This window comes from Cricetulus griseus (genome assembly GCF_003668045.3).
Source record: "Cricetulus griseus strain 17A/GY chromosome 1 unlocalized genomic scaffold, alternate assembly CriGri-PICRH-1.0 chr1_1, whole genome shotgun sequence".
Lineage (NCBI taxonomy): Eukaryota > Metazoa > Chordata > Mammalia > Rodentia > Cricetidae > Cricetulus > Cricetulus griseus.
The window spans coordinates 24,618,466-24,634,675 of NW_023276807.1; the positions used below are offsets into that span (position 1 = coordinate 24,618,466).

Here is a 16,210-nt window from a genome sequence, read left to right on the forward strand (position 1 = left end):
GTGTGTGTGTGTTGTGTGTGTGTGTGTGTGTGAGAGAGAGAGAGAGAGAGAGAGAGAGAGAGAAAGAGAGAGTGTGTGAGTTTGTGGGGTATGTGTATGATTGTGTGTGAGTGTGGGGGGGGTGAATGTGTGAGTATGTGAGTGTGTGTGTGAGTGTGTGTGTGTGTGTGTGTGTGTGTGTGTGTGTGTGTGTGTGTGTGTGTGTGTGTGTGTGTGTGTGTGTGGTGTGTGTGCCCTCGCGCGCGTGTGCGCCTTGGTGCTTAGTCTGGTGTGGTAGCTACAGCCTATACTTCCAGGTACTCAGACCACTTGAGTCCAAGAATTCAAATCCAGCACAGGCAATATGGTGAGACTCTGTCTCAAAATAAGACAAAATGAAAATCAAAATTCTTTGGGTCATATCCTAGACCAATTAAATCAGAATTAGAGTCAGGGCCCACGCTCCCTGGCTGACTCCAATGAGCGGCCAAGCTTGGGAAGTAGAGCTGTCTTCACAGTCAATCAAACGCCTCTTCGGTTCACAGTCGGCTGGCCCCTCTCTGCCCTGCACATGGTTTGGCTGCTGGCCGTGCCCGTCCATCTGCTTGGTGGCAGCAGTAGTCACTGCTGTTTCTGCTTTCCCATTATTCTTCTCTCTGCATATTCATGTCTTCACCCTGATTTAGAGGACTAGAACAAGACGCTTGCAAGATTTTATAACTCATGGCAGCACAACAAGCGCACCTACGTTTCCTTCAGTCCTCAGAAGCGCACATGTGTTTGTGTGTATTTATAGACATATTCTACCCGGAGTTTAACTTTGCTGTAGTTCCTTCGTTCTCAGAAAATGTGTGAGCAGCCTTCTCCACTTTCTGAAAGAGGCGCCAATTCGGGTCTGTGGTGAGTCTTTTCCACCCTCTAGTGGTGTTGCTAGAGCATGACGTCCTGTTCAACAAGGTTATTTCACTCCTAGCCTCTTGCTTACCATGCTTCCTAGGAGACTGACATGAGTTCTTATTTTCTGTCGCACTTGTCCATTGATGCAACCCACTCGTGTGAAGAAGGGGATCTTCTGAGTGTTATTTATCCTCCAGGAGTCAGCCAGAAATTTCCATAAGAAGAGATCATTCACTTGTCGAAGGTTTGTTGAGTATGTTACGTGCCCCGCAGATGTGGATGAAAAGAGCTCTGGTACAAAGTGCTAAAATACTAAGACAGTGCTAGACTATCATAACTAAGGGCTTGACACTGGAGTCCAACTGGCTCGTTTCCGATTCCATGCTTGATAGTTTTTAATATCAGCCAAGTTTTCTTAGCCTCTCTCTTTGCCACAGGCTGCAAAATAACCGTATGCCTCTCCCAGGGTATATTAGGAAAGGCAATCTAACACTCTCATCATCCTAATTATCAAATCTATTTTAAAGGCCCGAATTTTACCCTGGGAAAATGTGCTCAAACAACCCTTTTATCCCAGGCAATGAACAAGCTATAGTCAAGTTCTTTTGTAAACATGGAAAAGGTCCCTAAGGTCTTTGGCCTCTTTGACAAGCCAGTTGAAAAGACTTCAACTTATTCCTGTTTTTTTTTTTTTGGACCTTCCTCATAGTTCCTGTCTAAACTAGAGGTCAGAGATGATAGCCAGAGGTCAAAACTCTAGCCCAGAATTTGTTTGGTGCAAATTGTTATTGAGTCGTGTCTGCATTTATTTTTTTTTTCTCCAGAGGTCTGTCTTTCTAGCAGAAACTGTAAGACCTGCAGATCACGCCACTTTTATTTCATCTAGATAGGTATTTTAGTTTCTCTGCATTTGTACCCACCCGTGTCTGGAAACTCACGACATAGCCCAAGACACAACAGCAGCTTTCACAGTCCACCAGCCAACCTACGACTTCTCAAACCCCACATCTCTCTTCTTTCCCTTATTCTTATAGCTAAACTTCTTAGTATCTGAGATACAGTTGGTCTTGGAGAAGGGAAAAATTAGTAATTAGAAGACCTTTCAAATTCATAATGGAATAGTTTAAGACATGTCCCTCAAGCCAAGTGTGGTGACACACACCTTTGGGAGGCAGAGGCAGGGGGATCTTTGAGTTTGAGGCCAATCTACAGAGTTTCAGGATAGTGAGATAGAGAGACCCTGTCTCAAAAGCCATAAAAAAAGATATCCTCTCAATTTTCAAAACTCTCATTTCTCCTTAAGGCCTAGAATTATTAAGCCATGAACTTCCCTTCACCCCTAAGTAACCAGAAAATTCCTACTCTCTCTTCTTCTCAAAGGGTAACAGAATTTCTTTCAAAAATGGCAATACTCTCTGCTAGATAATACATTTCAAAGCAAAACTGACAGACAATGGGAATAGTGTATATATCCTGAAGTGGGATATAAATAAGCAAAGAACCCCTTTATTTATTTGATGAAAAGGAGATTATTGCAATTAGTAGGGTTAGGAAAAGAAGAGAACTTTTGAGAGAGTGAAGACAGCGAAGTGAAGGGGCAGAGCAAATTCCAAGCATGGGTCCCTTCAGAAAGACAGAGACGAAGATGGATAAAGTGATTGATGTGGCCTTGGATTCACATGTGTGTGTATCAGAGGTCACATTCCTAGTCTGTACAATGCTTTTACAGTGATAAAGTGCCCTGCCCCACATCCTCCTGGTAAAGCATCTCTCTGGATTGGTGGACTGTGGGCCTTGACATCAGTAATGACTTGCCTCTTGTGAGTCGTGTGACCTTGAAGTAGGTTGTGCAAATTCTTTAGCTTTTCCTTGACCCAAAGAGCAAAGGTTGGAAGTTATTAGTTTTGGATTGATGTGATGCAGACAAACTGCTTAGCACATCACCCCACATCCAGAAAGATGTGACTCTCAGAGAGCCACAGAGCACCTGGTGGTAGAGGGCAAGAGCTATGTCTTGTTCAACTTTGTGCTTTGTGTCCCAGCTGTGCGTCCAGCAAATGACACTGCGTGCTCACATCCAAGTCACTGCATTAGACATGCAGAGGCAGTTTGGGGCATCCCAGTCATGACCAAAGAAAGGAGGAAGTGCTGCAGAAAGCAAGGATGGCAAGATGTGCTCAGAGATGCCATCCCAGGCTTACCTTCACCTCTGCGGTTTCCCCCTCTCTGCCTCCGACTTTGATTATGAAAACTACATCGGTCCCCATAGAACTGAAAGGAGATCTAATATAGAAAAAGAGCATCACTCTTCCTTAGAGGGAACTTGGCACATGTGGTTTCAGAGGTACTTAACTTACAGTAGTGTCCCAGAAACAGAAAACTAAGGCTATTGTTATTGTGCTGCTGTTTGTAACAGGGTCTTGCTATATTGCCTACACTGGCCTTGAACTCCAGACTCGTTAAGCCTTCTGCTCAGTCTCCTGAGTAGCAGTGACCATAAAGAGCCACCACGGTGCTTAGCCCAAAGTTTTATGCTCTTGTAGACACTAGCTGTATTTTCCCTCCTGTTGTGTTGAAATCCTAAAATGTGGCAACATGCATGCTACGGTATGTACAGTTAAAAAACAGAAAAGGCAGCACACAAATTGGAATAAATGCTTAGAGAATTAATGTAATGCTTTATCAATTAAATAAGAGAGGTCTTCATTAAGGGGGAAAAAAAGTAATTCGGTGTGGACTATATGCACCTCAAGCCAGACACAACACAGCAGTGGCCACTGCACCCAAGCTGCAGCCAGTAGAAGCAGGCTGCCTTGTGCTGCTGGCTACATTCCACTACCTATGGGAGAAAAAGAGAAACTGCTGAAGCCCCCACTGTGCCTTCTCACTCCTCCAGAACTGTTACCATAGGAGGTTAGAGTGGGAGCCAGGCAGCCCTGGGTGTGAGCATGCTTTGTACTGAGTGGTTGGGGGTGTCACTCTAAGGCCTTTGTAAAGCAGAAGAGAACACTTCTCCCAGTGCTGTTGAAGCTAAGATGTAATGTATTATGCATGCCAGTGTGGTGTGTGTCCTTGTTCATATGGATGGTACATACATGTGCACACACAGATGAGTTGCATGTGTAATGTAGGTGGAGGCCAGAGGTTGACATTGGACATCTTCCTCGATTGATTGCCTGCTTGTTTTTGAGGCCGGGTCTCTCACTGAACCTAGAGCTCACTGACTTGACTAGGTTGGCTGACTAGTAAGCTCCAGGTATATAGATACACACTGATGTACCTGTGTTCTTGTGTGAATAATAGGAATCTAGACTCAGGCCCTCATGTCAGCAGTTTACCAGCTGAGACATTTTCCCAGCCACAACCACATTTCCTTTACTTTCTATTAAATAATGTTGCCTAACCGTCTTTAAGAAAAAAGAAAAGGAAAAGAGACAAACACATTGCAACGTCATGGCACAAACCTTTCATCACAGCTTTTGGGAGGCAGAGGCAGGAGGATCCCTATGTGTTCCAGGCCAGTCTGGTCTACCAAGTGAGCTCCAGGACAGCAAGGGATTTTAAACAGAGAAAACCTGTCTTGAAAACCAAAAAGGCCCGGCAGTGGTGGCACATGCCTTTAATCCCAGCACTCAGGAGGCAGAGGCAGGCGGATCTCTATGAGTTCAAGGCCAGCCTGGTCTCCAGAGCGAGTGCCAGGATAAGCTCCAAAGCTACACAGAGAAACCCTGACTTGAAAACAACAAAAAACAAAAAAAGAAGGAGGAGGAGGAGGAGGAGGAAGGGAAGAAAAGGGGGGAGACGGAGAAGAAGAAACAAACACAAAATCCCTTTTCTGAATAAAGAAATTGGTGAAAAAAAATGATGAAAAGAGTTGGGATGCTGTAATTGGGTTATAATTAATCTGAGGTTAACAATGCAATTAGAAGATAGGGTTTGAGCTTTTGAAACTGCTAAGCAATTTGAACTCAATGAAATAACCTATCACTTCAGGTAGGTAACAGATATTTTCTTTTTAAACCCTTAATCTTTCCACTTTTAACCAAGGGACGATAAATCTTAGTTTTTAGAACAGAGACCAATTCCCTGCCTGGAGTCCATGACTGTGATAATAGGAATCAGTGATCTATTTAATAGTTGAAAAACACCAATAGGTTTAACATTTACCACCAATGAGGCTGCACAGATTAATTAAAATGTCACACTCCTTTGCTTTTAGCAGGCACTTTATGACACTGTTGCAGTAACTGATTATCAAACCAAATGAGCTGCTGGTGACATCGTGAAAGTAACTGAAGAAATACTATTTTAAAATCTGGGGCTCAGCCAGGAGGCAGCAGCACACGCCTTTATTCCCAGCACTTGGGAGGCAGATAGGCAGATCTCTGAGTTCAAGGCCAGCCTGGGTTAGAGTTCCAGGACAGCTAGAACTGTTCCACAGAGAAACCCTGTCTTGAAAAACAAAAAGAAAAAAGAAAGAAAAAAAGTCCTCCAAGAGGACATTGCAATTCTAAACATCTATGTACTAAAAACAAGAGCACCTATGTTCATAAATAAGAGAAACAGTACTACAGCTAAAGTCACATGTTAACCCTCACACAGTCATAGAGGAAGATGTAATTACATAGGCCATTTGGACAGCTACTCTATTAATGGGAGGAGGGGTGCTGAGAAGGATGTATGTTTGTTTGTCTCAGTGTGTGTGCACACATGTGAGTACATGTAGTGTCCAGAGGTCAACATCAAGTGTTTTCCTCAGATTCCACCCTATTTTTTTTTTTTTTGAGGTAGGATCTCTCATGAATCCGAAGCTCACCAATTTGGCTGTGTTGGCTGACCAGTAACTGCAAAAATCCTCCTGTCTCCACCTCCCCAGCTCTGGGGTTACAGGTGCACCGCACCACAGCTGACTTTTTACACAGATGCCTGGGGTCAAAGCTCCGGTTTTCATGTTGTTTGGCAAACATTTGCCAAATGAACCATCCCCTCAATATGTTCTATTTTTTAAGAGCTATTGTCCCTACATGTTATGGTATCTAGGATGTCCAAGTTAACCTAGAATTGCATTTGACTGTGGTTTTAATTAGAAATTTCAATGGCTATTAAAAAGATATAACACTAAATGTTCAGTTTCTTTTTTATCACGTGTTGCTATGGAAAAGGTATGTCTCATATGAAATGTTCTCATAACACCAACTTTAACCTCTGTCTTTTATATTGCATTACTGTAAAAGCATCAAATACCAGTACATGATTTTTGCTTCCCAGAGTTTCATATATGCACATATATTTCAAAATTGGGGATGGATCCTAGGGTATTTTTTACACATGCTAAGTAAGTCTCCTACCAGTTAGCTGCACCCCCAGCCCTGCTTTGACCTTCTTTGTTCTAAGATAAGAAACTAAGTTTCCCAGGCTGGCTGTGTAGCCCAGGCAAGTCTTTAACTTATGATTCTCTTGTCTTGGCCTCTATAGTAACTGAGACTACACTATGTACCACTATGAGTTCTTTTTTTTTTTATATTTGCTGATAAATGTATTGGTACCTTATCTTGACAAAGTTGTGGGAAATAATATTTAATATGTGTTTATACAGAATTATGAAATTTCACGTGGCAAAACGGAAGTTTAAGGAAACATTGCGCCCGTATGATGTAAAAGATGTCATTGAACAATATTCTGCTGGTCATCTGGACATGCTGTGTAGAATTAAAAGCCTTCAAACACGGTGAGCAATGGGTATAGAAACTGTCTGGGGGTTCCTACAGTACACGAAATCTCAGTGTTGTATTTCTGATTCATTTTTGGTCGGCAACTGGGAAGTTGCTTTGGAACATACACTGTATTCTTTTCATGTGTAAATCAGACATAACAGCCTCCACATATCTCAGGCTCTTCTTCTGGAAAAAAGGAGAGAATATCAGTGATGCTTCATAGTGTTGACATGACCACTGACCAGTCAGTGTAGTTTGTAACCTTGGCACCGGGTACTTGGGATATGTTAATGATGACAAAGCAATGTAGCTCATTAGAACACTTTACAAAAGACCATAGCTTTCTCACCACTTACCACCCATGTATCAGGTATAAAACAAACCCCCATTGACTCTTTTCTATCAGTGTAAAATAATCATAATTATGATTTCATGGTTTTCATGGTTGAATTCAGAACTGACTGGTCTGCGGTAGAAACGAGCCACTTTGCTTGCACAATTCCTTCATAATTGATTTCATCACGGACCAGAAGGATGAGAAAATGTGTCTTATGTTATCTTGTGTTAAGAAAGCAATCAGGGGTGAGAGGTGTCTCCGCAGTTAAGAGCACTGATGCTCTTCCAGAGTTCCTGAGTTCAGATCCCAGCACCCATGTCAGGTGGGGTACAACTGCCTGTCACTCCAGCTCCAGGGACTCTGACATCCCCCCCAAAAAAAAAGGTACCTGCACACAGGTGGCAGACACACAGACACATACACACATAAGTAAACAAACAAATAAATAAATAATACAAATGGCTCTTTTCTTTCTTTCTTTTTTTTTATTTATTTATTATTTTTTTTTTTTTTTTGGTTTTTCGAGACAGGGTTTCTCTGTGTAGCTTTGGAACTCACAGAGATCCCCCTGCCTCTGCCTCCCAAGTGCTGGGATTAAAGGCGTGCACCACCAACGCCCAGCTCCAAATGACTCTTTTCTAAAAGGAAAGATCATCAGATCAATTGGCACACATATCACCGTGTTTCACCTTTTACACATTTGACAATGGCCTTTCTTTCCTTTTTGGAGCATTTCACTTTTGCCTAGTGCAGTGGCTCTCGACCTCTGAGTCTCCACCCCTTTGAGGGTTGAATAACCCTTCCACAGGTGTCACCAAAGACCATTGGAAACAGCAGATATTTACATTGCATTCCCTAACAGTGTTAAGATTAAAAGTTTGAAGTAGCAACAAAAATAATTTTATGGTTGGGGGTCACCACAACATGAAGAACCATATTAAGAGGTCACAGCATAGGGAGGCTGATCACAGCTCTGGCCTAGTGTAATCTGTATGTTTAGTGCCTATCTTCTTTGTCTGCCAGTGTTGATCAAATCCTTGGAAAGGGGCAAATCACGTCAGATAAAAAGAGCCGAGAGAAAATAACAGCAGAACACGAGACAACGGATGACGTCAGCATGCTCGGCCGGGTTGTCAAGGTTGAAAAGCAGGTATAACTCATCCACACGAGTTAGCATTCATCAAAACTGAGTATTTGCAACTTAAGCACCAAAATTAATCTTCTTAAATCTTGTTTTACGGATATGAATGTTTTGCCTGCATGTATGTCTGTGCACCACTTATGCAAAGCATGCTTGGTGCCTAAAGAGGTCAGAAGATGTTGGGTCTCCTAGAACTGAATGGTGAATGGTGGTGAGCTGCTGTGTAGATAGATGTTGGAAATCCAGTCCAGATCCTCTGAGAAAACAAGAGCTCTTAATCTACCACATCTATCCAGCCCCTAAAGCTAACCTCTTTTGTTTGTTTTTGTTTTTTGAGACAGAATCTCCCTACAGGGCTCTGGCTGCCCTGGAGCTCACTATGTAGACCTTGTGTAGATTTCAAGGCTGACCTTGAAATCACAGAGATCTGCCTGCCTCTGCCTCCCAAGCACTGGGATTAAAGGTGTGCAACACTATGTCTATCCTCCTAAAGTTAATCTTAATGATCAGTATGTGTTAGAGGAATGAAGTGGAGAATGGTTGAAATGAAAGTGTCCTTACGTGTAGACAACGTCCTTTAAAACACTTTTGGACTTCCATCCGTTAACCTGGAACCAACTGTAAAATTTCAATAGTAACATAGCAAAAATCTGTTTGTCAGGTGTGCTTTTGTTTAAGTTCATTATGTTTCTTTTAGTTTCCTCCACTTAAAATAAGATTTAAAGCCCCACCATAGTTGTTAGCCCTGAGACTGTCTTCTCAACGAGTGTTCCCAATGCAATTGTAAATATTCCAAGTATTTACTTGAAATCATTTATTTATTATTTATTTGTGTAGACCAGGCTGGCCTTGAACTCACAGAGATCTGCCTCCCGAGCTCTGGGATTAAAGGCGTGTGCCACCAACGCCCCACTAGGCTTGAACTCCTAGAGATCCACCAGTCTCTGCCTCGAAAGTGATAAGATTTAGGGTATAAACCACTATGTCTGGCTTTTAATTTAAATTTAAAGTCTTTTAGACTGATAGTTAAATTTCTTAATTCCACTAAAGAATATGTTCTGACTAAAATTCACTAGCATTCCATAAAGGAAATCAAGCAGTATAGCTAAGAAAAACATGCTAATTGAAAATCATCTGAAATTGCTTTTAAAAGTACTTGTATGATCAAAAAAAAAAAAAAAAAAAAAAAAAAAAAAAAAAAACCTAAAGTTTTGAAGAGTAGAGTGGGAGGGCAAAGAGGGACACACAAATGCGAAAGTAAGCCTCTCTCCCTTTCTTCCTCTAGCCTTCACCTCCAGCGTGGCACTCTGTAACAGTCAGAACTGCATTGACCTTCATAGTATTTCTTTTACTTTGTCAATAAAACCTTATTTCACGCTTTAAATCCCAAGAGGAAAGTCAGTTCTTCATAGGAGAGTGTCCTGTATGTAACCATTTCCCCCATTTTCAGGTCCAGTCCATTGAATCCAAGTTGGATTGTCTGCTGGACATCTACCAACAGGTCCTTCGTAAAGGCTCTGCCTCCGCCCTCACTTTGGCATCATTCCAGATCCCACCTTTTGAATGTGAACAGACATCTGACTATCAAAGTCCTGTGGATAGCAAAGACCTGTCGAGTTCCGCACAAAACAGCGGCTGCTTAACAAGGTCAGCCAGTGCCAACATCTCAAGAGGCCTGCAGTTCATTTTAACACCAAATGAGTTCAGTGCTCAGACTTTCTATGCGCTTAGTCCTACTATGCACAGCCAAGCAACACAGGTGCCAATGAGTCAAAACGATGGCTCCTCCATGGCGGCCACCAATAACATTGCAAACCAAATAAGTGCAGCACCCAAGCCAGCAGCCCCAACAACTTTACAGATCCCACCCCCTCTCCCAGCCATCAAGCACCTGTCCAGACCGGAGACTCTGCACCCAAACCCCACTGGCTTACAAGAAAGTATTTCTGATGTCACCACCTGCCTTGTTGCCTCCAAGGAAAACGTTCAGTTTGCACAGTCAAATCTGACCAAGGATCGTTCCCTGAGGAAAAGTTTTGACATGGGAGGAGAAACTCTGTTGTCTGTGCGCCCCATGGTACCCAAGGACTTGGGTAAATCTTTGTCTGTCCAAAACCTGATCAGATCGACAGAGGAACTGAACTTGCAGTTTTCAGGCAGTGAGTCAAGTGGCTCCAGAGGCAGCCAAGATTTTTACCCCAAGTGGAGAGAATCCAAATTGTTTATAACTGATGAAGAACTGGGTGCCGAGGAGGCAGAAACAGATACTTTTGATGTCACCCCACAGCCTGCCGGGGAAGCTGCTTTTACATCTGACTCTTTAAGGACTGGAAGGTCGAGGTCATCTCAGAACATTTGTAAGACAGGAGACAGTACAGAAGCCCTCAGTCTGCCTCATGTCAAACTGAACTAAGTTCTTTGTTTTCTTTCTAGGCATAGCTGTTCTTTTAGCCATACATATCACTGCATGAACTATTCTGAAAGCCCTTCTAAAAAGTCGAAATCGCAAGAACCAGGAAGAACATGAACGGCCACTTATAAGCCCGTTATCTTTTAATTGCATGAAAATGCATGTTTGGGGATGGCAGAAATTCCAAGGTGCATCGACATTAACCCATGCATTTAGTAATGTACCTTGAGTCTAAAATCCCAAGCAAACAGTTGCTGCTGATGCTATGGGGTGTGCGAAGATGTCAGGAGTAGTTCAATTGCAAGAGTTGATGCTGTATTTTGAAATGGTGACAGTGAACACCTTCAAATTTCAGGCATTTCTGCTTTTATGACTAGATACAAAGTACACTTTCAAAATTAGACCATAACGTATGTTTAGACACAATGGCTAGCAACAGCTGCTAATAACACAAGTAAAGCAGAATTTGGAATATAACAGAAATGGCTGCTTATTTCAAGATATCTTTGCCAACCCATTCCTCCTCAGTCATTTTATTAATGTAATTTGAATGTCAATCTGTGTGCTTTTGGTGACTTAGCGCTGTGGCAAGCAACTTTGCACATTGTTGTCATGTTGTCCTTTATGCTGAGAATGTTTTCTAATTAGAAAACGGGCAGATACTGCTATTCAGGGCCAGTGGGGCAGGAGACTCACTCTTCCCTTGACATCTTCACCTTCATGAGAATAGTCTCCGAGGGAGGAGTCAACTCTATAAATGGTCAAAATCTTTACAAGCATGTGAGCTACCGATGGGTTTAACAGCCTGTGCTGGTGGACTGGTGTCTCTTTGAGAACACAGTGACGGGTTTGCCCATCCTGCCCACTCAAATGGCCAGTGTGACCAGCTGTTCCCATTTAGTGGACATGCAGGGAGGGCCCAGGGAAGGGAATATCTACATGAGGCTGAGGAGGGAAGACTGGGAAAGACTATACAAGCATTATCACAAGTGGGTGACATTAAAGGAAATGACTCCCCACCCCCAAAGGGCAGTGAGGAGAGAAGCCAAAATGAGATAACTAGATTTTTTTAGAAAATAAATATTGCTAGGAAGTTCAACTACCTAAACATCCCTTATTCTTGTATAACAGAGAATTTTGCAAGCTATTTATTTTTAATAAGCCCTGAATGTCTTTTTGCTATTATGTAGTACCTTTTGCACATGAAAGACTAAAGCTAAACTTCCTTTACTTTTATACTATAGTGAACATTTTTCTATTCTTCCCAACAATATTATCCCAAATGTGAAATTATTGGCTCAGTTTCCAGGTTATGAACATTTATAATTACAAACCAGATAGCATTGGCTGTGTCTGCAGATCAAAACCCCTTAGCAATATATTGTGACAGCAAAGCAACAAATAAAAAAAATATGTATTCAAAATGTATTTCTCAAAAGGCAAGCAATATTGGCCGCTTTTTAGAATTCAGCCAAGCACCTGTAATCACAGCACTGGCAGACTGAGACAGGCAAACTTGAGTTCAAAGCTAGCCTGAATTATACAGCAAGAGAGTGTCTCAGAAACAGAAAGAACTAAATATCTTAGACCATCAGGTATTGACCAAAGTAATAACATTCAAATAGGCTTAGTGGGCCTAGCTTGTGTGCATACCTGTAATCCCATTATTTGAGAGGTTGAGGCAGGTGTCAAAAAAAATCAAAAAAATTAAAAAGGAGGGAGGGAAGAAAGAAGAAAAGAAAGAAAGAAAGAAAGAAAGAAAGAAAGAAAGAAAGAAAGAAAGAAAGATCTGAGAGAAGTTGGTTAGACACGAATGACCGAAGAATTCATGGAGGAAGACATTTTTTCTTACCAACTATTAGTGCTGGGCGGGGAGTGGGGGCGGGGCTTTTATCAGCATCAGGGCCAAATGAGCAGGATCTAGGGATATCAGGAGGCTGTTCAAAGAAAGGACACCTCCAAATCCACCAGCCCCTCCCAAGTCTTTCCCCAGCAGAATGTTCTTGTCACTGAGTCGCCCTTACTTCTCTTCACCTTTAACTGTTTGGTGATTTCTCACCACAATTTGCTTTAGAACTTCAGACCTTAACCAGCTGTCACCCTCAAGTGAATCAATTCTCTCTTCCTCAAATGCTTCCCAACCTCACTTTTGGCCAACAGTGAAATGTTTAAAAGTCTTCCTAATTTTCACCCCTCTAGGCTTTGTGCAGGGTGTGGTGGTGCACACCTTTAATCCCAGGGCTTGAGAGGCAGAGGCAGAGAGATCTTTGTGAATTCAAGGCCAGCCAGGGCTACATAGAGAGACCATATCTCAAGAAAGAAAGAAAAGAGAGAGGGGGAGGAAGGAAGGAAGGAAGGAAGGAAGGAAGGAAGGAAGGAAGAAAGAAAGAAAGAAAGAAAGAAAGAAAGAAAGAAAGAAAGAAAGTTGCTTGGAATCGGATACAGTCTCCTGGAGTATAGCATTCAGGATCTTTTGGCCCATGAAAACACTTATAAAGTCCGAGTTTTACACTCTATTGAAAAGAATGTCAAGTCTTTTAAGCTATTCTTTTCATTTTCCAAATAGAATGCTACTCAATTACTAATGTGAGTTTTCATTTCCCAATGTCTCCAACCAACCTGAGGTAATGATGTACCCCGCAAAGGACTTACCCATAGGTGTATAAAAAGCACATCCCTCCACTGGGCAAGAGCCAGAGATACCTGCCTGGCACTCAACAAGGTTCACTGCAAATAATGGCTGAGGAAGAGGAAGGAGCTGACAGCTTCCAGACAGCACTGATACTGTCTCAGGTTGAACCCCACTGGCAGCAAGAATTATGAATGTATTGGGGACCCCTTCTTAGGCATCCTCAGGTCTCAAACACAGTACAGTTCATCTACCATAGATGAAGACTGAAGAATTAGAGACAACGCCAAAACACATCACGGCAGTCTTAAGCAAAATGTGAAAAACTACATTTTGAAAAATGATTGTACATTGAAGCCATGACGATTTTGTGTCTATTTTATTCTAGCACAAAACTCTTGGACGTTGCAAGATAGGTTTCTTGGCGTGTAAACTTCAGGGTTATATCTATTATGCCATTCTCTGGGGGAATGGAGGAGGGGGTCTCCCATTTACACTTAGCAGAGGCCCATTGCTCCACCCCAAAGGGTATCTGGGAGCACAGTTCAGATGAGCACACTAGTAGCCTTGTGCTTTCTCAACTCAAGCCCGTCTGCCTTCTGCAATGCACAGGGTTGATCAAGCTAAGATGTACAGCAGTCATCCCTTGTAGGAGGTTAACTGAAAACTGTTGCCATGTCTAATCTAAGTGTTTGCATTTTGTTCAACCAAATTAATATCTGTGGATGTCAAGGTCATTTAAATTAAGATGCTTTACTGGGTTTTCTGATTCTCTAATGATTTCTTGTCCTTAGGTGCCTTTCTGAACTCTTGTTGGCTCAGTTTTGTCCGGAAGGCTCTTAATCTGAAAGTCAAACAAGTCTAATAGAGGAGTCGAGGCACAAACTAACTAAATATCATACCCATTTCCAGATCAAAACCATAAGTGATGAAACCCAGACAAACAGCTCATTCAATCAGATCAAGGAAATATCATAAATGCTAATTCCCCAGAACCTGACTTTTTTTTGCCTTAAATGACATGGTTGTGTTTTGTAAGAAAATTTAATTTAATATAATTATGTGCATTTAAGTGAGCAGTTCTAAAGTCATGTAGAAAAACAACACAATTGTCTGTTTCCTGAAACAACTAAATCGGGAATACCATACCCATTTCAAGCTATCGTTAAAATGTAATTTCCTTTGCTCTCTTTTACTGAGATATTTGTTTTAAACTAAAACATTAAAAAGATGTCTATAAACATTGAGTGTGATTGTTTTTATCCAGAACAATTGACTGACCCAACCATACACAGATTTTTATAGTGACGTACATTTGTGATGCTGGTAAAGAAAGTATAGCATTTGGGAATGTAGATTTTCATCTTCTCAAGGATATGGTAAGAAAAACTGTATTTTTTTTTTATTTCTGAGGATTCAGCTCAGGTCCCTAGCCATGTGATCCCCAGACCAAGAAGAATATAATTTAATATGGATCATAACTCAGACACCAGTCCATGTGGGTGTTATGTTAACTACAAATTGAATAGCCCCTATATGCACTTCCTGGGAATGTAAGTGTTTTTAAGTTGCAGATTAATGTTGATTTTAGAATATTTGAAAATACGGGGCTGGAGAGATGGCTGTGCTTACAACCAAAAATATGAGAGTATTTGAAAATACATAATATTCTGTAGGGATGGGAGACAAATCTCAACACAAAATTCATTGTGTCACAAATTCTTACAAATTCTAGGCCAGTACTGAGCCATGGAGCTCACCCCAGACATTTACATACTATTTTTAATAATTTGTGCCAAAGAAGAAAGTTTCATGGAATGGAGTAGTGTTCATGTTACCACTCAAAAACTTCTGAGAGCCTTTGGAGATTTGGTCTTACAGATAACCAGCTAGTATAACAAAGGGTTTGCTATACAAGTGACGAGAAACAAAGACCAGGTAGATACCCAGTGCAGATCATGGGGATGACTGCACCCATCTCTGCCTCATCAGGAATGTCTCTACCTCAAAAAGACAGTGTCCTTTGTCACGTGAGAAACTCAATCACAGGGACTGAAAAAGTGACTTAGCAGTTAAGAGTGATTACTGCTCTTTGACAGGGCTCAGGATCACTTCCCAGCACCCACCATTGAGCAACTCACAACCTCCTGTAACTCTAGCTCCAGAGAATAGGACACATTCTTCCAGCCTCCAAGATCACTGCACACATTTGGCACACATAAACTCAAGGAGCACACACATAAAAATCTAGCAACAAGGGCTGGAGAGATGGATCAGAGGTTAAGAGCAACCGGCTGCTCTTCCAGAGGTCCTGAGTTCAATTCCCAGCAACCACATGGTGGCTCACAGCCATCTGTTATGAAATCTGGTGCCCTCTTCTGGTGTGCAGATATACATGGAAGCAGAATGTTGTATACATAATAAATAAATAAATAAAATCTTTTTAAAAAATCTAACAACAAATAAATCTTTATAAAATTTCTTTTAATTTATGTACACTGATGTTTTGCCTGCATGTATATTTGTATGAGGGTGTCAGGTAGCCTAGAACTAGAGTTACAGATAGTTGTGAGCTGCCATATGAGTGCTAGAAATTGAACCTGGTCTTCTGTAAGAACAGTCAGTGCTCTTACCTGCTGAGCTATCTCTCCAGCCCAACAAATAAATCTTTTAAAAAGTAATAAAAATAAAAACAAGAGCCTCTACTAGAGCAAGCCATGGTGGCTCATGCCTGTAGTCCTGGCTCTTTGGATATGAGTCGGAGGCCAGCCTGAGGCTACATAGTGAGTATATGTCTTAAAAAATATAAATAAATGTGGTGATATTTTGTTTATGCTTTAACAAATAAAACTTGCCTGAAGATCAGAGTGTGGAGCCAGCCACTAGTTAGCCACAGACGCCAGGCAGTGGTTGAACACGCCTTTAATCCCAGCACCCTGGGTTACACAAGATTGCTCTAGGGTAGCCGGGCGGTGGTGGCCCACGCCTTTAATCCCAGCACTCAGGAGGCAGAGGCAGGCAGATCTCTGTGAATTCAAGACCAGCCTGGTCTACAAGAGTTAGTTCCAGGACAGGCTCCAAAGCCACAGAGAAATCCTGTCCC

The 16,210-nt window shown here is 41.8% G+C and overlaps 1 protein-coding gene across 1 annotated transcript in view; it reads left to right on the forward strand.

Moving 5' to 3' along the window:
- Positions 1 to 14,354, forward strand: part of Kcnq5 (potassium voltage-gated channel subfamily Q member 5) — a 531,455-nt gene extending 517,101 nt beyond the window's left edge. The window contains 3 exon segments of the mRNA XM_027392801.2: positions 6,473 to 6,604; positions 7,951 to 8,077; positions 9,519 to 14,354. Coding sequence (XP_027248602.1) covers positions 6,473 to 6,604; positions 7,951 to 8,077; positions 9,519 to 10,481 — 1,222 coding nt within the window. The 3' untranslated portion in view covers positions 10,482 to 14,354.
- The last annotated feature ends 1,856 nt before the right edge of the window (positions 14,355 to 16,210 follow it).